The sequence below is a fragment of the Pteropus alecto genome, unplaced genomic scaffold (genome assembly GCF_000325575.1).
Source record: "Pteropus alecto unplaced genomic scaffold, ASM32557v1 scaffold115, whole genome shotgun sequence".
Lineage (NCBI taxonomy): Eukaryota > Metazoa > Chordata > Mammalia > Chiroptera > Pteropodidae > Pteropus > Pteropus alecto.
Window position 1 is genome coordinate 591,567 of NW_006436814.1, and position 25,084 is coordinate 616,650.

Consider the following 25,084-nt stretch of genomic DNA (forward strand, 5'->3'; position numbering starts at 1 on the left):
TTTAAAACAGTACAGATAATAACCAACAACCTCCTGAATCCTTCTAAGTGTTTACTGCCTACACGGCTCCCTGGGAACATGGGCTAGTTTCACATTTTACTGTACGGTTCCCAAAGTGCTATGAACCAAGTAGCCACTTAAAAGTAAAATGCAAACTTAAGAAAAAGAAATACGATGTCAACAAAAAATGTAATCTGATATGTCTTCTTACATTAAACTGATATTCAAATAAGACAGAAAATAAACTCTTAACTTACCCCATTTAGGCTGCCCAAATCTTTCACCAAATGTTCATCTGCAGAGGCATCATAATTGATCACGGCATGTTGCTTATCCACACTACGAGACTGAAGGAATTTTTTTAAAGTTAATAAATTTAAAAAAATACCAGCATAAATAACAAACAATGATTTTTGGTTAGATGCTTTGTATTAATAAGATAATAGGTAAATATAGGCAAATATCAAAGTAAAAGCAGGTTAAATGATATTTAAACTTTTACTATACAATGCAAATTGGGCACCACTCCCCAAAGAGGAAAGCAGCCATAATGTTAAGACATTCTTTTCTACCAAATTTACAAGCTCTACATTTGAGAGAATTTAAATCAGCTGACTTTGTTGAATGTATAATTTTTTTATAATTTCAAAATGTTATATGGAAGTCATCTGATTTTATGTATCTCGTTGTAAAACGAAAATTACCCTATATGATTTTCTTCTTTTAATGCCAAAAACTGTAACATAAATTGTATAAGGAGGCCAAAGATTAGAGAAAAGGAACACAATGTGCCATGTTCCTGAAAAAAATCATCCCCACTTAAAACATGGGTTGTAAAACTAGAATTCATGAAAGAACTCTGAGAGGGAGAGAAAATATCACAAAAAGGATCTCTCCACACCGTCCCCCCCCCATCCCCTTAGTGAGCTGTCTACAGATGATATAGCATCTGAAAGATAAACTAAAAGCCTGTGGAAACTTTTACTGAAAGGAAACATATGCAGTATAGTCACAGGAAGGAACAGTCTGAGCACCACTGAATCTGAACTCAATGACCGTTCATTACAGGGTTACTGTGTAAACCTCGGTATACTGAAAAGCAAAGGAAGTCTCCAAAATGAAAAGGACACATGACTTCCAGTTTCCAGTCCAACAAACAAAGAGCTTGGAGGTCATCATTTCCATCCTCACAACACAAAAAAGTTGACCAAACTGAAAATCAAGAACTCATCTTGTTTTCATCAGAGAATTGGGGCCAAATGCCAACCTGGGACCTGGAGAGAAAGGCACATACAGAGAATCGCAGCTTACTGGGAGCAGAAGCTGCAGCCAGCAGTGGGTAGGAAAACTTAAAAGTAACGTGACTAATTGCTAGAGACTTGAGTGTGAACTAGCTAAAGAGATGAAAACACCCAGGGGCACAGTCTTGAGGGGACATCCATTTTTTTCATGAGTTTTATACCTCCAGAAAGCCCACAAGGATCTCAGGGCAAAAACAGGAGAAAAATCTTCTGCTTCAGCCATACTGAAAAGCACCCAAAACATTCTATTCTCCTCACCAATCACCTGCCATCAAGGAAAACTATTTTATCAGAGCTCAATCAACATAGGCTTTACCAGAGTCTAACTGATATGAGATAATGGAAATACTCAACTCCAGCCTCCTCTAGCCTTCCTGTCTCACCAAAGGATGAGGACGACAACAAAACAAGTTGGATGCACCTATGAAGGTCACAGCCCCACTGAAAAACTGAGAACTAAAATTCATAGAATTATAGAATGCTTCTTCTCCCCCAAAACCTAACCATCGCACAGACAGGGATTTGCATATACACATGATAAGGGATTGCAATGGAAAAAAGTCAGACTATTTAAGAAGGAGTCTCTAGGGACACTCAAAGACAACAGGCAAGACAAAAACAAGGACACTTAGCAGAAGTGTTAACCTCTGACATTTATAGCTAAAGCAAACAAACAGAGCCACACAAACAAAATGAAGACTGATAACAATGCAGATGTAAATCCTAATTGCTATGATCCTTTCCAAACAAATATTAGGAAAACTAGAAGTCCTTCCCCAGTCAGCTTAAATTCCATACTGAAAAAGTTTTAGTCTATCTTTCTACAATATAAACCTCTACATCACAGTAACTCATGCTAGGAAGAAGCAGTGTGTGACCTAAAACAATCTTCCAACAAAACCTAAATATTAACCATATTTACACTCTTGTTCTTCTTAAAAGTTTTAAAAGTTGTTTCCTGGTTTTATTTTGTTTTCTCTGAAATCTCAATTTCTCTAGGACAAATTATAAATCTCAGAATTAAGAGGAATTTATAAACAGTAGTATCGTCATCACTTCTCTACAGCTTACCTGAAAAACTAACTGTTACGGCAAATTACAGATGGAAGCACTGTAAAACATCTGCATTAAGTCTAAAAATTACCTAAACTTCATTTTGGTTTTATTATTGTACTTTAATTTGTTGCTCTGTTTAAACTAATTATGTACTATATTCGATTAGGGTGATAAAAAGCAAATGTAGTATCACTAGAAAAAATAATTTCTTCTTATGGACTTATCAAGTTGAAGAAAAGACAAAAATCTCTACATGTTGTGAGGAGAGTGAAATTTCAAGTATACATAGGCTCGCAATAAACAGTGACTACATCGTCATAAATAATCTCTCTGTCAGGAGACTATAAATAAAGAGCAAAAGTCCTTAGAACAGTGTAGTGAAATTCAAGGGGAAAAATCAAAATGAGAGTTGAGAAAACAAATCACAAAGGAAAGTGAAAAGTTACTGATAGATGTGGGAAATAAGTCAAATGGCACCTCATGGAGCCAGGGAATAGCAGCTTTTGAGGGAAGTGGTCGACACAGACCAGATATGGAGAAAAAATGGTCTGAGGAGGAAATGATTAGGAGATACCACTTCACTAAGTTCACGATTACGAGAAACCTGGAAATCCCGAATCTAATATTCGCCCTGCTCTCAAATTGGTTATGGGGGTAAGTAAGTACAAGAACACCTATGAGAAAATGCAGCACATGCTAAAGACAACAACGACAACAACAACAACAACGACAACAACAACAACAACAGAATGCAGAGTCGAGATGCCACTCCAACTTTGGGTCTGAGGAGTGAAGGAGTGAGGATGCCACGTGGAATCAGGAAAAGCAATAGTGCCCTGTGTAAAAGCTCCCCAGGGGTCTTACTGGCTAAGGCAAAATATGGTATCTTTAACACAGCACACAAGGCCCCCAAAATCTGGCCTCTTCTAACTCCCTTGCCTTAAACTCTCAAACTGTTTGCCTTCGCATCCCATACATACACTACAAGGAACTATTTTAAATATGTAAACAGACACAAATGTCACTCTATTGCCAACATCATGCACTCAACCACACCCTAACCTTCCAGAAATCATTTATTCATCTTTTCAGATTATTCAGCTCAAGCCATCTCCTCCATGAAGTCTTTCCAGATTTCTCATCCCCACATTTTCTTGTAGGTAGAAATGACCAATCTCTCTTTTGAGCACCCCACACCAACTCCCATCACTGTCCTGCGTCAAACTGGTTATACTTGTTCACACATACATCTCTTTCCATTAGACTCTTAAGCCTGCAAGGACAGAGACCCTATCTGTTATATACAGCGACTCCACAGCACCTAGCATAGTGCCTAGGACACAGTAGGTGCTTAATAAAGGTTTGCTGGAAATTAAGTACATGCTATTTGGCCAATCTCATTTCATAAAGAATGAAGTAGAAAAGTTTTCTAGATAATAAAATAGCCAAAGTACTTAAGTTACAAAATTCAGACTAACTCTTAAAAAACCCTCCAACTGGGTGGCTTAAAACAACAGAACCAAAACAAACAAGCAAAAAATCTGACTCTCAGATCATTATAAACTCAGAAAATTTTGGAAAATAAAAGTATTAAAATGAAAGAAAAACACTTTTTGATTTGTTAAAGAAACACTTCCTTTCCTCCAAAAACAAGGAAACAAACGAAGAAGAAAAAGCCTGCCATCAAATAAAGTCAAGACATAAAAATAATTTCAGACCAGGCACAATGAAAAAGCATCAAGGACTCAACTAATTTCTAAATAAAAACTAACATGACATGGTACAAATGATTACCTGTACAAATGATATGGTACAAATGACACCTGACATGTGTCATATATGCCTTGGGTATGAAATGGTTACTTTTTTAACATTTTTACGTCTTATAGTATTTCTTCCTACTAAAGATCTAAGAGGGAGAAAAAGACACAGAAATATATGGATACATATGCTAAGAAAAACTTAGAGAGAAAGGTTGCCACTGTGTGTCATCACCATCTTTAAATTGTTTTAAAAGATATTGTAGCTGAAAAAGTCTTTAAAACCCCGTTGCATTTTTACAACTGCAGTAAATTATTCATCTTTTGCAATGTGTCCCAAAGGACGGATGAAAATAAGTTACCTATGATATCAAAACATATTCCATTGTCCTTCTGGGGACTGTTCCTACATCAGTATGAAAATTAAAATTAAAATATAATTTTGATATAATTTCAAATATAATTTCATTATAGTTTCTATTATGTATCAGGAAAAACATGTTTAATTAGAATGATGATGTTTTTCAAAACAGATAAATTCAACCACTGGTGCAATTAAAAATTTTATGAAGCTAAAATTAGAATTTAGATAGAAACTTCTTAAAATGAAAATCTATTTGTACAAAGAGGGATTCAATTTATTGTAATGAAAGTCTATGCATGTTTACTAGCATGAGAATTAAGTTATCAAACCAATTTTAGGTTACATGAATGCAGCAGAGTGGTAGAAGAGAAAGATTATTAGACTTTGAGCCAAGATTACCATGGTTCTAATAGTAGCCTCCACTACTTCATGGTTATGTGAGACTGGCCCAGTCACTAAGTCTTTCTGAATCTTAGTTTTACCATGTATAAAGCTGGGATGATCGTATCTTTCAGAAAATTGTTGAGAGGAACTGAAATAACATACAGGAACATCGAGAAGTAGAACATATTATTCAAATGCAAAGTTCTTTTAATCGTAGTACTACTAGTATATTACTCAACACAAAGAAAGTATAATTTTCAGCCAATAATTATACTTAACACCTTTCATCCATAGCTAAGGTTTATTTTGCACATGTCTTATGAAACACAACAGAATCATCTTGCTATAGCAAGTCAAACAAGCACAGCAAGTCTAATTAATTGGCCACTGGCTTCCAAGTGCCTGAATTAAAATTAAAATTCTAGAATCTCTTGTTTAATCACCTACTCTTTAATATATAAGCATATTTTCTTCTCAATGACCACATTCTTTAGGATACTTTTTGTTGTTGTTGCAATGAGATAAAGAAACATAAAACATAAAACTCAAAAAATTTATTTTTGGTCATAAATTATCAAAAAATTAATTGTAATTAACAATTCATACACCTTATGGAACATTTGTTTCCTTTTTACATTGGGTTTTAAGTCATATTATGATCAAAATATTTTTTTTAATGCCAGTAAATCAATTTGTTCTTGAAATCTTTACAGGTAAAAAACTATTTAAAATTACTCAGAAGCAGAGATTCTAAAACCCAACAACTGGTTTAATATATGATAAAAATGGAGAGTTTTAAACCATAAATGCAAAATTAATTTAACCAAATCTCAGATCTTTCATTTGCTCATTAAAAAGCAATGAAATAGTATTTGTACTTCTAACGATTATAATTATCACAATGACCTAACTAATGTAGATCCATTTAAGATATGTAAAGCCTTAAAATGTAAATATCAGTGACAGACCTCTAATCTTTCTAACTTATTTTACATTTATATTTTTGCAAAATTCTCCACTTTTCTAAACTTAACCCAAATAAGATTATTCCCAGAAATGACATAAAGAGAACAGTAAGTTTTAAATAATCCATTCAATTTACTAATATACAAGAGATTAAATTAAAAACAAATTATTTAAAGTCTAAATACAATTTGCAAATATTTATTCCCACTCCTATACACAAGATGTGTCTGTCTATGCCAAGAACAGCTCCATTCATTTGTACCATCTATTCAGACTATCAGATGATCACCATGCCAATATAATCATGAACCTTTTTCAGAGAATACACATTGTCTAGGGGAGTGCTAAAAAGTGTGCTGCTATCAGATAAAGGACAGACACATCTTTATGAGGGGAGTCTAAAGAATAGGCCAAAACTACTTTTTCTCTTGACTGATCATGGAGCTTCTTCAACGAGTTTATATTCTATTTTAAAAATAAAACACAAATTAAAAAGTCATAAATGGAATTGATGCCCACACCAGGAATGATGAAGTTTAAATTAAAATGTTATTTTAATTTTTTATTTTTTATAGCATTATAATATAGGTTTCTGCTCATTACAAAGATACTGATTTTTACTTTAAATTTCTCTTACAAAGTCAGCATTCCAATTATGATACTTGAATCAACTCAAAGATATTTAAAAATTCTGTTGCCATTGATTTCTTTTTGTTGTTGTTTTTACAGTGGTAAATATATACAACATAATATTTGCCATTTACACTATTTTTAAGTGTGCAATTCAGTGGCATTAATTAAATTTACTATGTTGTGCAATAATCGCCATGATGTATTTCCAAAATTTTTTCATCACACCAAAGAGAAACTCTATAACTCTTAAGCTTCCCCACTTTCCTCAGTCCCTGGTCACCGCTAATGTATTTCATGTCTCTCTGAATTTGTCTGTTCCAGATATTTCTTCAATGTGAAATCATACAATATTTGTCCTTTGTATCTAGCTTATTTCACCTAGCACAATATTTTCAAGGTTCATTTCTGCTGCAGCATGTATGAGATCTTCATTCTTTTTTTATAGCCGAATAATAACTCAGTACATGTATATACTGCATTTTGATCCATTCATCTTTTGCTAGACATTTGCACTGTTTTCAACTTTTAGCTACTGTGAATAACATTACAACAAACAATGACATATAGGTATCTGAGTCTTGGCTGTCAATTATTTCAGGTATATACCTAGAAGTGGAGTTGCTAGGTAATACGGTAATTCAATGTTTAGCTTTTTGAGTAACCACTAAGCTTTTCCATAGCAGCTACACCATTTTATATTCCCCCCAGAACTTTGATTCCTCCACACTGTCACTAACTTATTTTTTTTAAATACAGCCATCCTCAGAGATGTGAAATGATATCTCATTGTGCTTTTGATTTGCACTTCTTAATGAGAAATGATGTTGAGCATCTGTTCATGAACTTATTAGCCATTTTTATATCTTCTTTTAGAGAAGTGTCTAGTCAGGTATTCTGCCCATTTTTTAAGTAAGCTGGTTTGTCTTTTGTTGTTGAGTTGTAGGAGTTTCTTATATACTCTGAATATTAAACCTTTATAAGATATATATGATTTTGCAAATACTTTCTCCCATTCTGTGAGTTTTTTACTTTCTTGATAGTGTCCTTAAAATATGCAAGTTTTAAATTTTGAAGAAGTCCAATTTACCTACTTTTTCTTTGGCTGCCTATACTGTTGGTATCATATCTAAGACAACACTGCCAAATCCAAGGTCATGAAAATGTAACCTGATGTTTTCCTCTCAGAGTTTTATGGCTTTAGCTCTTACATTTATGCCATTGATCCATTTTGAGTTAATTTTTCTATATGATGTGAGGTAGGGATCCAACTTCATTCTTTTGCATGTGGAAATACATGCATTTCTATATGATGTGAGGTAGGGATCCAACTTCATTCTTTTGCATGTGGAAATACAGCTTCATCTGTTGAAGACACTATTCTTTTCTCCACTGAATGGACTTGGCATTCTTGTCAAAAATCATTTGGTCACCGTAGGCCTAGGGCTGCCATAACAAAGGACCACAAGCCAGGCTTCAAACAACACAAGTTTATTCTCACACAGTTCTGCAGTCTAGAATGCCGAAATCAAGCTGTTGGCAGAGTTGTTATTTCTTCTGAAACTTCTACATGAAGGTCCTTCCTCACCTCTTCAAGCTTCTGGTAGCTGTAGGTATTCTTTGGCTTCTGGTACTGTAACTCCAATCTCTGTTTACATTTTTATAAGAACCCACCCTAATGATTTCATCTTGACTTGATTCTGTCCTCAACACCTATTTCCAAATAAGGTCACACTCCCAGGTATGAGAGATTAGGACTTCAATATATCTTTTGTGGGGACACAATTCAAACCTTAACAGCCATAGATATTTGGGTTTATTTCTGTATTCTCCATTCTTTTCCATTTGTCTATATGTCTACCCTATGCCAGTATTGCTAACTTTGTAATAAGTTTTGAAATCAAGAACCGTGAGTTCTCCAACTTTTTTCTTCTTCAAGATTGTTTTTGCCATTTTTTTATTTTGCTAAATTCTTCAGAAACAAAATATCTTTTATCAGTCTTCATTACAGGTCACATTTTTCTGCTTCTTTACAAGCCTGCTAATTTTTTATTGGATACCAGACACTGTAAATTTTATCTTTTGAGTGCTGAATATTTCTGTATTCTTATAAATATTCCTGAGCTTTGTTCAGGGACACAGTTAAGTTACTTGAAAACAGTGTGATCCTTCTGGGTACTGTTTTTAAGACTTAAGTGAGAGCAGGACTCAGTCTGGGGTCAATTATTCCCCACTACTGAGGAAGTAGAGTCAAATGCCCTGTGAATCACAAGGTTTCCAGTCTGGCTGTGAGGAGGCCCCATTCCTGATCCCGTTAACCTCGATCTTTCTGAGTGCTTTTTTCCCTGCCCTTGGGTAGTTTCTCCACATACACGTGCAGATCAGTACTCAATTGCACACTCGAAAGTGACCTTCTGCAGAGTTCTTTCTTTGTGTAGCTCTTTCCTCTCTGATACTGTGTCCTGTGAACTGGAACCCATGTTGGTCTTCTTGGACTCTCAGCTTCTTCCCTTCAGCTTCACAATGTGTCAGACAACTTCCATTTGTTACACGTAGTCCAGGGCACAGACACCTAACCAGTCATGTCTCTTAAGATTCCTTATCTCCATGAAAGAGCAGCTATTGGCAAGCTCCTAACAGCCATTCCCACAACTGAGAAGATACTTGGGAAGCAACGCCTTCCACTCTTTGATGAATAAGTTCTCCACATCTGAACTTAAAATGTGGTCCAGTTCCGATGGGCCTATATCCAAACAGAATCATTACTGCCTTTTTCTCGGTGGCCATGCTCACCACTCCATCTCACTGAGGAGCTCAGAAAAATCTCTGTACTACTCAGTTTCTCTAACTGAATTTGTCGCTGTATGTGCAACTTACTTATAAACTCAAAAACTGTGTAGTGGCTTTACTTTAATTGTCTCAAAATTGTAAGTTCTTTAAAGCAAACATGTAATAATCTCATGCAAATTTGATTCTTCTAGGAATAATTCAGTGTTTCTCAATCTCAGCACTATTGATATTTTAGGCCAGATAGTTCTTGTGTGTGTCTGGCGGGGGCGAGAAGAAGTACACTGTACACTGCAGGATGTTAACAGCGCCCTGGCCTCTTGACCTCCACCTACTAGACATCAGCAGCAATCACCTCCAACTCCTGCCATGTGTAACAGCCACAATGTCTCCAGATATTGGAGAGGTGTGTGAGATGGGGGGCCAAGGGGATAGGCAGGATCCCCCCAGTTGAGAAGCGCTAGCCTAATAAACATTTCTACTCTAAATACTTGTTTACAGTTCTGAACAAAAAAATGGGGTGGGGGCAAGAGAATAAGACTTTATTCTAGATTGCTGGGTCTACCTATTAAAATAGCTAAGTTCTCAAAAATCCAAAGATACATTTTTTTGGCTAATCACTTTACTCAAAAACATCTTAAAGGTACCTTTTAAAAGGCACCTTTTAAAAGTAACTCCTGTATACATAATTCAGTAAATACCAACAATGTTTAATTATGCTCAAACTACTGGAAGGTATTGTAATGAACACAGCTAAAATAAATTAAACTAATATCAGTATCACTGAAGTATCTATGGTTAAAATTCAGTTTTCCTTCATGCTATGCTAACTTTATGAATTATTTACAAGTCTTATTTTAAAACTGCATAATGTGATACTTCTTACTTAAGAATAAACTTCTCTACGCTGAGCTCTCATTTTCCAAAATTTAATCCCCACGACTTATTTTTAAATGATTTGAAGGGGAGAAAATTAATTAAACTGGTAGCTAGAGCTAAAAGAGGGAGAGCCAGAAAGTTCAAATCTAAGTGGTGTTCTTTCCCAAAGAAGTAGAAACATATTTCATACCCATTCCAGGTTTTGAGTAGACACATATTAAGAAGGCTGATACAATTACCTGCAACATGAGCTCACAGTCATCTCTCCCAACGAATATCATTTCTCGTGGCAGCCTGTGACGAGTGCCTCCACTGCTCACCAAAAACCAGGATGTTAAGCTCATTTTCTGCTTAGCTTCTAAATCTTTGGCAAAGCTACGTCATCCTGCAGAAAGATATTCAGAAAAACACACATTCAGATATTTTTACCTTTAGCATCCAATCATCAAACCCTATAAGTAGGTCTAAGAATAGAACTGCATTTAACATTCACCTCTGACTAAATAGACAGTCCACAGGTCCCAGGAAATGACATATCTATCAATCAAATTGTCATTAGTAAAGTAAGTCTACAGACTCCAAGACTCTACTCAGAGTTCAATGAAAAGAGAAAACTAGGCAATTAAGCAGGTAATCAACTAATAAACAATTATCGTACTCCTGAAAAACTTGGAGCATCACTTATAAAGGTCTATAGTCCTGAAGAAAACGATCATATTAGAATCATGTTAACCTCAGTAAACACGATCAATAGTGTACAAACAAACATCTAACTTACAAATGATTTAAAACATACTAAATTCAAATGAATATATTGATATCTCATTAAGAACAGTAGAAACCAAAGTAATTGCTTCTTTGTCTACCAAGTGTATACCACTGAACACACTTTCAAAAACATATAATTTCAATTCTCTGTCCTCACATGTACTTTTATACATTTTTCTAGAACAAGTTGTTAAACTTTTTGCTCTCTCGTGAGGCTGGGCAGTGGCAGCAAGCCAATGCTCCCAGCAAGCACACCAAAAAGAAGATAAACAACTGATACTCTACAGTAACCTCAGCCAATGCTCCCAGCAAGCACACCACAAAGAAGATAAACAACTGATACTCTACAGTAACCTCTGTCAACAGTGGGTTTTTTTTTGGATATTTTGTTTTGTGTTTTTGCATCCCATCGTGTCTACAAAATGTGTCTCCTGCTTCTGATGAGAAAAAGGAAAAAAGCAACTACTCTTGAGATGAAACTCAAGATAATTAATTGCCCAACTGTAGGGGAAAGTAAGTGTATAAGGTAGACTGGGCTAAGTTATGATGTTGGGAAGTTAGATGTATTAAAAGCATTTTCAGGATATTGTTTTGTGTTTTTGCATCCCATCGTGTCTACAAAATGTGTCTCCTGCTTCTGATGAGAAAAAGGAAAAAAGCAACTACTCTTGAGATGAAACTCAAGATAATTAATTGCCCAACTGTAGGGGAAAGTAAGTGTATAAGGTAGACTGGGCTAAGTTATGATGTTGGGAAGTTAGATGTATTAAAAGCATTTTCAACTTAGAACATTTTCAATTCATGATGGGTTTACCGGGATGTAACCCCATCGTAAGTTGAGAAGCATCTGTACTCAAGCCTACAAATCAGTTTATCTGTCAGTTATTCTTTCAAGTAAAAATGGTGTTCCATGAAAGAAGTGGCTTGTTCAGCTCACAACTCAATGACGTTTTTCCTTGAGACAAGCATGGGTTTTGGCACACAGCGTAAGTGCTTTGTGTGTGTTTCTGCTCAGTCATACAGAATATTAAAAAGATGTGATTCAAAGGTTAAGATTAAATTAATCATCTTTACCACTTCATCAAGGACATTCTTAAGTGAAACAAGTTTTTCCTGAAGTGCAAATGCACGGCAGTGTAGAATACAATTACTATTAGTACAGGTTGGTGCTAATGCCTTGATCTATGCTAAGGAGCCAGTGGCTTTACCCACCACTGTGTTTTGTACCACCGCTTCAAATGTCAATAAATAAAAAAGGCAAATAATGGTTTTATATTATTATAAAAACACTTGTAACCTTGTGGCCCTTGAAATGGTTTCGGGGACTCCCAGAGGCCTGTGGGACTAAACTTTGAGGACTACTGTCCTGGAGGATGTGGCTATGTCATGAAGAACATAAACCTTGGAGTCACCCAGACCTACAGAGACTGACTTCCAGTTCCACCACCTTTCATTCTGTATGACCTTGAGCAGGTTATTTACCACATGTCCCTTAGTTTCCTCTTCTGTAAAATGAGGATAATGATAGTATCTACACAACAGATATTTCTTATGAGTCAAAAAAATACTTGTAAATATTTTTTCCATGAAAGGCTATATTCTGATACAATTTAATGAGAAGCAAACTACACTACAATGAAATGAGATAGTCTGCAATAAGAATATACCTACACATTAAAGCAAAATCTTGAAAAATGTAGACTTCTGTGTTAAGGTAAAAATTCTATATATTATACATTCATCTACACATTCATAAAACAATGGGTTTCAAAAAACAGGCAAACATTTTCTGCAAAGCTAAAACAACAAAGTCTTACTCCCTTCTCGGCTTATCTAATTGATAGTCACTTTATGTGGCTTCTTAAATATTCCATTCACCTAATTCCTTGATGCAGATGTTCTCAGTCTTCCATCTGTCTACTTGCTGTCAAATTAGTTTTTAGTATTTCATGTGTACGTTCTGGCCAAACAACAGAGAATCAAAAATATTTTACCTAAGAAAAAAACATCCGGTCTAAATATAGCATATAATTTGCATCCTGCCTTTTCAAGAAAGGACAATTTTAAAACATGACATTCATAAGTAGGCTAATAGTTATATGCTTATTTAAGAGAACTGAACAAAAACTACTACAGTAAGCCATGTTAAAAGGGAATCAAATCAGCCTAAATTCAGCCAGCTACCACACCAGACATGAGCAACAGGAACCGTTTCTTGGCATTTTTGACATCACAGTTTATGTAAGCACTGGACCTCTGTCACGACCAAGAAAAGAATATACCCTGGTTCAAGGCAAATAAGAGATATGTGGAACAGACATGGACCTAACATATACAACTTGAAGCCAGGTCCCTCAGTATGTCATCCAACCCCTAGCTGAACAACAGATACATGAGCAACATTAAAAATGGTTGTTGTCTGAAGCTACTGAGGGACATGGGGTGATGTGCCTCATCACTGACAATAATGCACAAAAGGTGAGTATAATTTCTAAAATACAATATTTTTTAAAAAGCACATTCACAATCTCATACATGCACCTGAATACTTTTAGAATACACAAATGGAATTTTTGTTGTTGTCTGTTTTCCCCAGTTTACTCTTTCATGATGATAACATCTATTTATACAATTACACATAGGCTGCTATACATTTCAGAACTACAAACTACAGGCAAAGGAGATTCTCGGTTCATTTTAACAAAGAATCTAACGACTAGAGAATTCAGCAATGAAGAAGATGCCAGCTCACTTTTTCTTTAGGAAAAAGATCAACATCTATAATTTCCTCTTCTCCCTCCAGGACAGTTCAATTTATCCACAGGAAGAATCCTCCATCTTCCTCAATAGTGGGCAATAAACACACTGCTGATGTTACAGGAGCTGAGCCAAGAAGGAGCGGTTGGGAGGATCTCACCATTCTATTTGCAGAGTTTCTACATATTTAATTTCCTTGGTTAAGCATAACACTTTACTCCGTCCTTGCCTGACGCTGATGATCACATGTTTGTTTTCCCTCCAATTTATTAACTTCAGACAATAAAGTAAAAAAAGGGGTTTGGGCAGTGGGCCCTAAGTGTTCTTTTTATAGCCTTTCAACTAACCTTGTTTTCAGTTGATACCTGATCTCAGCCTTCCAAGATTCTTGGTATCTCATTCCTAAGTCTATCCAAGATTCTGTGAGAATTCATGTTTCTTTATGCCTCCTTAGTAGGCACTTAGGTTTCACTTTCTTCCTCCAACAGTTTCCTCTCTTCCAGAACTTTCTCAACTTTACTATTCCTAAGTGGTTTCCTCTCATTCTTTGTCTTAGTGAAATTTTAGAGAAAACTCCAGGGGTTCTGTTCACTATATTTCTTGTTTACTTTTCTCAGAGAGAGAAATAAAACCGAAACTGTTCCTAGAATAACACTTGATTGGTAATATTTTAGTTATTTGAAGCTTTCCCTTCTTCAATTATAGGCAAGTACATAAATGTCCTGATGATCGTGGTATTATGGATGCCAAAATATAAAAGCCTATAATTTTCTAAGCCTAAAAACCTGCTTCTTTTAACATATGATTTTGAAATAAAATACAGGAGAGACAGAATAGCTATCTAGAATATAATAAAATATCTCAATGACCATGTACTATTTCAATTTTCATTATGTCAAAATAATTTTTTCCTTTCTTTTTTGCAGATTGATTCAAGAATTTTAGCTGCTCTAATGGAAGTAAATTCTTAATAATAATATCTGCTCTGCATATTTGTAGTTTGCCTATTTCATTCTCACCTAAATTCAAATTTCAGGTTAGATATTAATAATATTGCAAGCACCAGCTATGATTCAATAAAAACTAAATTTAAGGGGCAAATGTCACCACGGTCAAGTTAGTCTAACTCTGGATATGCCCCCCAAGTCACTGGAAGCAATGAGGATAATGTAGTTCATCATGTAACATATGATATGCTAATATGTTTCCTTATTCTCAGATGAAATGCCTGAGAATATTCTTGGTAGATGCATAAATTTGGAAAGCTAATATAAGTAAAACTAAAGGATCACTTCAAAATCCTAGGTTATATGAGGAAGTACTTTGAAATACATTTGTTACCTGTTATTTATTATCCTTATCAGGCACAATTTTAGAAGAGAATAACAATGAATGAAAACTCCTTACCTTAACGGAACTAATATTCTAGTAAGATAATATATAAATACATTAAGATCTGTGATCATTTTCTCCAGCTTAACCCTTACCTTGGTAAGAAATCCTACAAAAGCCACGTAGGGACATCATGGAAAATGGGAATAGGAAGACCCAGGAATCTAGTGAATTGCCTAGGTAACTATTTTGGGACTCTGGTGTCTAGTTAAAGAGGATGCTAAATTTCAGTGAATTTCAATCTTTTACATGTTACTATCCTCATTTCAACAGCTGTAGGAAGCAGCTTGTGGTCAGGGTCCTTCATTTCTGGTGTGGCTTGCTGGAGCCAGAATATGCATTAAAGACCCTGTCTTCCACATATCTGATTGTGTGCTCTGATTGCTGCGCCGTTGTGCTGGCTGCCACTGCTGCAATTCTCATGGGCTTAAATAGCTTTCAAGGAATTTAAAGAGAGAGTGTGTATTTGTTGGTTTGTTTTCTTTCGCCTTTTGAGAGCCAGGTATTTAAGGATATCTTTATCAGGTCACTCGCTGACGACAGAGATGACAGAACAAAAATTTCCATGACTACAACACAAAGAACACACATCTTGCAAAAATAGTTTGGAAAAGTAAAAAATGGTTGGCTTCAGCCCTCAACAAGAAAGGTTCTGCAATCTCTGAGGAGATAAATGGATTTCCAGATTTACCACAACATAAATACTTAAAATGTCCAGTTCCCTCTCTCCCCAACCCCCTTCACCCCACCTTCCATTTACAGGAATAAATATATATATGGGGATAAGTTGGAGATACTGTGGGTTCGGTTCCACACATTGCAATAAAGCAATTCCAATAAAGCAAGTCACACGAACTTTTTGGTTTCCTCGTACATACAAAAGTTATGTTTACACTATAGTCTATAAGTGGGCAATAGCATTATGACTAAAAAAATAATGTACATACCTTAATTTAAAATACTTTATTATTAGAAAATGCTAATCATCATCCAAGTATTCAGTGTATACTGAGTATTCAGTATTCATTATCTTTTTGTTTGGGGAGGGTCTTGCCTCAATGTTGATGAAAATGCAGTATCTGCAAAGTGCAATAAAGAAGGGTGCCATGACGTGAGGCACATCTGTATATGAAATCCTATTTATAAGAAAACAGAATTTGACAGAACTCTTTCTTGATGAAGCCCAGACATAGTAATTATTAGTCAGAGATGTTGAATTTACTGTCATAAATATGTTAAATGACAAATAGCTAAGAGAAATCAGCAAAATGATACTTGAGAAAAGAATATCAGTAAGGAGATAAAACTTACATTAAAATGACTAACTCACTAGAGGGGTTCACCATCAGATCTGAGTAGGCGGAAGAAAGTTTGAGTAAACTGGAAGACAAGACAACTGAAATTATTCAGTGTGAGGGACAGAAAGAAAAAACAATGAAGTAAAATTAACAGAGCCTGAGGAACCTGTGGGATATCATCAAATGTACCAATACTTATGTTATAGTAGTCACAGAACGAGAAACAAAGAAAGGGGAAAATATTTGAAGAAATAATGGGAAAAACTTCCCAAATGTGAGGAGTCATAAATACACCCATCTATGAACCTCAACAAACTCCAAGCAGGATAAACACACAGATCCACACTGAGACACAGTATATTCAAATTGTCAAAATTGAAAGAAAGACAATTTTGAAAACAGCTAGAGAAGAGACTTGTCATGCACAAGGAATACTCAATAAAATTAACAGCTCATTTCTCATTAGCCATGGAGACCAGGAGGCAGCAAAATGACAATTTTAAAGGCCTGAAAGGGGAGAAAAAAATGTCAAGCAGGAATTCTACAGCTGGCAAAACTATCTTTTAAGAACAAATTACAATTAAAACATTTCCAGTTAAACAAAAGCTGACGGAGTTCACTACCAGTAGATTGGCCTACAAGAAATGCAAAAGAGAGATTTTTTAGGCTAAAATGAAAGCATACTAGATAGTAACTAAAAGCCATAAGAAAAGAAAGAGAACATTGGTAAAGATAACAATATAGGTAAATAGAAATCTATTATTATTGTACTTTTGATATGGCAATTTCTCTTTTCCAATGTAATTTAATAAGCATATACATAAAATAATGTAAATCTGTTTTAATGGAAATACAATATATAAAAAGGTAATCTATGACAACTACACTATAAAGAAGGAGGGAATGGAGATGAACAAAAGCAGAGCATCTATACACCCTTAAAAATTTAAGATGTTAATTGTAATCCTCAAGGTAGCCACTAAGAAAATAACTAAAAAAAAAAAAAAAAAATGTAGAAAGGCAAAAAAGGGAATCAAATGGCACATTATAAAAAAAAAAAAAATCAATAAATGCAGAAAAAAAAAGAGGAGGCAGTAGTGGAGGAACTAGGGAACAAGAGAAAAAATGCACAACATACAGAATATTAATAAATGACAGAAATAAATCCTTCAGAAATCACATTGGAAGTCAATGTATTAAACTCTCCTATTATAAAGCAGAAAAAGGCAAATTAAATAAAATATAATCCACTTCTATGCCGTCTACAAGAAACTTTGTAGACATAAGGCCACAAAAAAGTTGAAAGTAAAAGAATGAAAAAAGATATTTCATGCAAATAGTAACCAAAAGAAAGTTGAGGTAGCTACATTAGTGAAAAAACAGATTTAAATTTAAAAATGTAATAAACGAAAAATACATTATATATTTATAATAGATTTGATGCAGCAAGATATAAAATTATAAACATGTATGCACCTAACACCCAAAACATATAAACAAAAAATAAACAGAATTAAAGGGAACAGATGATTGAAGAAAAATAGTTGAAGACTTCGATATCCCTCATTCAACAATGAAAAACCCAACTAGACAGATTAGTAAGGAAATACAGAACTTAACAACACTGTGAATCATTCCAACCTAACAAACATATACACAACAGTACACTCAACTAAGCAGAATTACATTCTTTCCATGTGCATATTGAACATTTTCCATGAAAGACCATTAAGTTAGACCTAAAGCAATCTTAATAAATTTTAGAAGACTAAAATCTTACAAAACAACTTTACTGATCACACTGGAATAAAATTAGCAGTTACTAACAGAAGGCAAACTGAAAAATCCTCAATATGTACAAACTAAAAGAACACACTCTTTAACAACCAATGGGTAAAAGAAGCACTCATAAGAGAATAAGAAAATACACTGAGACAAATGGAAACAAATATACAACATATCCAAACTTATGGGATACAGCAAAAGCAGTGCAAAGAGGGAAATTTATAGCTCTAAATGCACGTATTAAAAAAAAAAGATCTCAAATCAATAACCTAACTGTGCACCTTAAGGAACTAGAAAAAGAGCAAAACTAAAGGAAAGAAATTATAATGATTAATGTGAAGATAAATCATATATGAGAACAGAAAAACAACAGAGAAAAATCAATGAAAAAAAGTTGTTTCTTTAAAAGATCAGCAAAGATGACAAACCTTCAGCCAGATTGACCAATAAAAAGAGAAAACTCTCATCACTAAAATCAGAAATAAAAATGATAACAATACTCATTTTAGACAAATAAAAAGGATTATAAGAGAATACTGTGAACAAGTGTATGCCAAAAAATTGTATAATCTAGAGGAAGTAGACAAATTCTTAGAAACACACAACCTATCCAGATACAAAATATTGGAATAGTCTATAACTAGTTAGGAGACTGAATCTGTAATAACACATCCCAAAAAAGAACAGCGCAGGAACAGATGTCTTCACTGGTGAATTCTACAAAAGATTAAAAAAAAAAAAAAAATGAACACCAATCCTTCTAAACCTCTTCCAAAAAACTGAAGAGGAGGGAAGACATCCTAATTCGTTGTATGAGGTCAGTATTAGCTAATACCAAAAGCAGACATAGAAACCACAATAAAAGAAGAATATAGCAACATTCTATATCGATGCAACAATTTTCAACAGAATACTGGCAAACTGAATTTAGCAGCATATTAAAAAGATTAAAAACTATGGTCACATGGAATTTATTCCTGGAATAAAAGGATAGTTCAATATATGAAAATCAATGAATGTAATAGACCATATTAATAGAATGAAGGAATAAAAGACCTACATGATTATCTCAATTGATACAGAAAAAGCATTTGACAATATTCAAAACCCGTTCATGATAAAGACACTCAATAAAGTAGGAATAGATGTGAACTTCCTCAACACAATAAAGGCCAATATGAAAAGCCCACAGGTAACATCGTATTCAATGATGAAAGACCTTTGCTCATAAAATCAGGAACAAGACAAGAACGTCCACTTTTACCATCTCTATTTAACATAGCAATGGATTTCCTAGCCAGAGTTATTAGGTAGAAATCTGAAGGGAAAAAAAATCCACCTAAAATTCATATGGAATCTCAAAGGACCCCGGTAAGCCAAAGCAATCTCAAAAAAGAAGTTGAAGGACTCACATTTTCTGATTTCAAAGCTTCCTACAAAAGCTACAGTAACTAAGTAGTGTGATGCTGGTATGAAGACGAATGTATATATCAATATAATAGAAGACAAAGTCCAGAAATAAACCTTCACATATATGGTCTATTGATTTTTGACAAGGATGCCAAGATTACTTAATGGGGAAGAAAGAGTCTTTGAACAAACTGCTGGGAAAATTAAATATCCACATGCAAAAGAATGAAGTTTGACTCTTACGTAACACCATTTACAATCGTTAACTCGAAATCGATCAAAGACCTAAACAAAAGCTATAAAACTCTTGGAAGAAAAAAAACTACATGACCTTGTCTTTGGTAATGGTTTCTTAATGACAACACCAAGGCACAGGCAACAAAAGAAAAAAAAAAAACAGATAAACTGGACTTTATCAAAATTTAAAACTTTTCTGCATCTCAGGACACCATTAAGAGTGAAAAGCATGAAAATAAAATACTTGCAAATCATTTATCTGGTAAGAAATTTATATACAGAATATCAATAATAGGGAAATGAAAATAAGAACCACCATGAGATATCACTTCACACCCACCAGGATGGCCACTATCAAAAAATGAAAATAAGTGTTGGTGAGGATGTGAAGGAATTGGAATCTTTGTGCATTGCTAGTGGTGATGTAATTAGATGCAGTTGCTGTGGTTTCTCAAAAAGCTAAAGAGAATTCCTAGGTACATACTCAAAAGGACTGAAAAGTATGGACTCAAACAGATAACTGTACACTGCAGCACTATACAAAATAGCCAAGAAGTGGAAACAAGTCAAGTGTCCATCAACAGATGAAAAAACAATTTATGATACATACAGACTTCTGGTCAAGATGGCATAAAAGGATGACACTGTGCTTGCCTCCTCTCACGACCTCATCAAAGTTACTACTAAACTGTAGAACAGCCATCATTGGGAGTTGCCTGAGGTCTGGCTGAACAGAAGTCCTACAGCTGGGGACATACAGACAAGGCCACCTTGAGACTGGTAGGAGAGGCAGAGACATGAAAGAGGCTGGTCCCACGCCTGCATATGGTGGCTGAGAATTAGCTGTGGAAGTTCCCACAGAGGAGTAAGGGAGCCCAGCTCCACACCAGACTTCCAAGGAGAGGATTCCAGTGAGAGGGAGAGAAGTCCCCACAATCTCTGGCTGTGAAAACCAGCAGAGGTGGTGGCTGAGAGAGACAAAGGGCTGCAAGAGTCACAGACATTACTCTTAAATGACTCATGCGTGAACTTACTCCCTGATGAACTCATTCACTCTGAGTGCCAATGCTGGGGCAGCTGCCTGAAAAGTGCCAGGGACATATGGGAAGGAACTGAGTTGTCTGGCTTCAGGGCAAGGGCTAGAGGGGCAGCTTAATCTCAGACAGAAAAGATGGCAGAAGCCACTGTTTCCTTGTTGTGCCCTTCCCCCTCCTAGAGTAGAGAAGCAGATGGCCACCATATGTGATTCTCCATCAATCAGGCTACCAGTGGTCACTCCACCCTGGTTATTCCCTGAGACCCATCTACTCCCAACATGCAGGCGCACCCAAGCTGCCTCCAGTGGCTTTTCCATACAAATGCCCTGTCATGAATCATGCTGCAGACTTACCTAAAATCTCTCAAAGGTTCACAAAACCTTAACAAGCAGCATCTGGCATCAGCGTGCTCAGTAGCTCCAAGCCCAGCACAGGTGGTGGCCATGTGCTGATTGCTTAGTGACAACTGCCTGAGAAGGCAAGGCCTTTCTCAGGAGGTCGTGGGGCTGACACACCTGGTGGCTGGCTTCAACCTGAGCTGGAGCACCACCTGGGGCTGCATCCAAGGACCACACACCCAAAAGACAGACAGGGCAGGCACCAGAGCACTGCTAAAGTGAATCTGCTCCACAGGGTCAGCCCTGCACAACAGCTCCTCCACTGTAGTCACTGGCCAGTTCTTAAAACCAATCAGCCCGAGGGTCAATCCCTCCCATAACATGCAAATAACAACCAAAGCTCAACTACAACAGGAGGGCACACACAACCCATACAAGGGACATACCTGGATCACCCAGCTCAGGTGACCAGGGAAGACTGAGCCACAGGGCTCCACAGGACACCTACTACATAATACCACTCTACAAAGACCAGGAGACTTGGAGCCCTACCTAATACATAAAAACAAACACAAGAAGGCAGCCAAACTGGGGAGAGAAACAAACATATCCAAAATGAAAGAACAGAACAAAGTTTCAGAAAAATAACTAAACAAAATGAAATAAGCAATCTACAAGACGTGGACTTCAAAATACTGGTTATAAAGATGCTCAATGAACTTAGGGGAAGAGAGATAGAAAACATAAAAATGGACATAGAAACTATAAAAAGAACCAGCTAGAAATGAAGAATATGATAACTGAAATGAAAAATACATTAGAGGGAATCAAGAGTAGATTACATGAAGCAGAGAATCTAATCAGCAATTTAGAAAATAAAGTAGCAGAAAACACCCAAGCAGAACAGCAACAAGAAAAAAGGATCACTCCCAAATGAGGACAGTTTAAGGGGACTCTGGAATAACATCAAACGTACCAACAATCACATCATAGTAGTACCAGAAGGAGAAGAGAGGTGGAAAGGAATTGAAAATCTATTTGAAGAAATAATGACTTGAAAACTTCCCTAACCCGGTGAAGGAAACAGACATACAAGCCCAGGAAGCTCAGAGTCCCAAACAAGATGAACCCAAAGAGGCCCACACCAAGATACACCATACTTAAAATGCCAAAGATGAAAGACAAAGAGAGTATCTTAAAAGCAGCAAGAGAAAAGCAGTTAGTTACCTATAAGGGAGCTCCCATAAGACTGTCAGTTGATTTATCAAAAGAAATTTTGCAAGCCATAAGGGATTGGCATGAAATATTTAAAGTGATGAAATGCAAGGGCCTACAACCAAGAATACTCTACCTAGCAAGGCTATCATTTAGAATCAAAGGACAGGTAAAGAGCTTTCTAGACAAGAAAAAGCTAAGGGGGTTCATCAACACCAAACCAGTATTACAAGAAATGTTAGAGGGGCTTATTTAAGAAGAAGAAAAAAAGATCAAAAATATGAATAACAAAATGGAAGTGTGTATTTATTAACAAGTAGTTCAAATGTAAAAGGATGAAATACTCCCATCAAAAGAACGGGTGGCTGAATAGAAAAGAAAATAAGATCCTTACATATGCTGCCTACAAGAGACATAAAAGAGTAAGCATTGGTTATGATCCACTTATGTAAGTACTTCAAACAGTCAAGTATATATAGACAGAAAGTAAAACAGAGGTTATCAGAGAATGGGGGGAGAGGGGAATGGGAAGTTATCTTTTATGATGAAAAAGTTGTAGAAATAGACAGCAGTGTCAGTTACATACTGTGAATGTAGTTAATGTCCTAAATTGTACACCTAAAAATGGTTAAGGTGGTAAATTTTATGTTATCTATATTTTACCACGATTTTTTAAAAAAGAAATGTAATTGGAAAAGAAAAGCCACTCAAGCCCTCTCTTTCTCTACCTTGAAATGCGTTATTAAATTGGAGACATAGTAAAACTTTATTTTGTTCACTTTTGTATTTATTTTTGCCTGCCTTAATATGAGATATTTTGGACAGTCAAGTTTTCCACAGAACTGAGTTTTTCCCTTAATTAAAGCAGGGATTGGATAATTTTGGCCTTCTGCCTATTTTTATGAATAAAGTTCTACTGGAACACAGACAAGGCCTTTGCCTTACAACTGAGACCATATGGCCTACAAAACCTAAAATATTCACTTTCTGGGCCTTTACAGGAAAAGTTTGCCACCCCTGCCTTAAAGCATCAATATAAGTTTTTAGTTTTACCATTTTGCATGAAAATATTTTAAAATATATTTCACATTTTCCTACCTTTTACAACTCAAAATATGGAATATTGTATTTAAATCTTTATTAGTGGTTCATGACTATCACTGGTTATCGACAATTAAACTATGTTATAAAATAGTGGTTTCCTCAGAATTTATTAAGGAATATGGGATGTACTGTCCTAATATCTAGTTCTACATTTCTCAGAACTCACGTTCTTTATGTTTTTTCTCTCTTCTTCCCTTTTTCATTTTAACTTTTTCATTCTAACAGTTCCATTCCCTCCTGCAAGGCCTTAAAAATAACAAGTATATTTCAACTAGGCTCCAAATGAACAAACAGAATCAGAATGAGAGTGCGAGTGAATAAGCTGCATGTGTTTTCATTTACAGGCTTTGAAAGATAAATTCTGTCACTCTGAAGGCTTTAGGTTATTTTTGGATCTTTAGCTGGCAGGCAGCAGAATTCTACAGGTGAGATGTTATTGTAAAAGCAAGTATTACCCTTCCAAATTAAAGATTAAATTAATTAAGAATACTTAAGTTCTTTGAATGAGAAGAAAAGAATCTGATACACCCAGGGCACTACTATTTACTACCTGAACAACAAAAAAATTTTATCTTATGACGAATTTAAGAGACTAAAACACAAGTCCAAAAACTTAGTACAGTTTCGGGGATTAGACAATATGGCATATGCCTACTCATTAATCATGAAACATGTAATTAACATGTATATGGCTTAGGTTTAGACTTAACAAGCTAAAGAGACTCAAGGTACTAAGAGTTCTACACATAACTGAAAAATCAATGAAACTTTAAATATGTGTGTTTGGGGTATAAGAGAACAGGTAAGAACCTTAATTACAAATAATAAAAATTCCAGGAAATCTCACATAACAATTACAAACGTTAAAGCCTATTTTGAGAAATGAATACAAATGTTTTTGCTTCATTTAAATAATTTAACAGTTTGACAATATAACTAAAACACAACCCAAAATTCTTCCTTTTCCAATACCAGCAATTCTGTCTTTTCTAACACTGGAGTCACTTAATCTTAAAAGCCTACGACGTTCGATATGCAGACTAGACATAATATAAAATGTTATTAGTTCTCTATCTTTTGTGCTTATTAATTTCAGCATTAAAGAAATCCCAGAGTATGACAAAATGCAAAACTAACAGACGTTGCCTTCCACTAAGCCCTTCCCCATGGCAGAGTAAACCACTCTTTTCTCTGTGGTCCTATAGTACTTTGTTCTAACATCATTGTACTATTATTTAAACTATAATTCATAGCATTAATGACATTGCACTACTACTATATGATTATGTCTCTAGTTGGTGAGCTCTTTGAGGGCAGGAAAAGCCTATCTTCCCCCTCCCACCCTTCTTTCAGTAAACATTGATTGAGAAACCTACGAAAACTGGCACTTTGAGAATTTAGGGTGCGCAAACCAAATAAGCAAGAAAACCTTGTCACAAGGAACTCGATCCTTAAGGAATGCTGGTCAATGGATGCCATGTCAGAGATAAGCCTAAGGTGATACGAGAACAAGCAAGTTTTTATGACCCAGCCTGGGATGGGGACACCGGGGGTGGTAAAATGCCGAGAGCTGAAATACAGAGGTGTTTCTTCACGCTTCCCCAGACCTCGCCCAA

At 35.5% G+C, this 25,084-nt stretch overlaps 1 protein-coding gene across 9 annotated transcripts in view; it reads right to left on the minus strand.

Annotated features, from left to right (window-relative positions):
- CEP170 (centrosomal protein 170) overlaps positions 1-25,084 on the minus strand; it is a 119,874-nt gene that overhangs the window by 77,696 nt on the left and 17,094 nt on the right. For all 9 annotated transcript variants that reach the window (XM_015591273.2, XM_015591274.2, XM_006914255.3 and 6 more), the window contains exons 2-3: positions 10,367-10,512; positions 258-347 (exon numbers count right to left, since the gene is read on the minus strand). In XM_015591273.2, coding sequence (XP_015446759.1) covers positions 258-347; positions 10,367-10,471 — 195 coding nt within the window. In that variant the 5' untranslated portion in view covers positions 10,472-10,512. The remainder of the gene's footprint in view (positions 1-257; positions 348-10,366; positions 10,513-25,084) is intronic.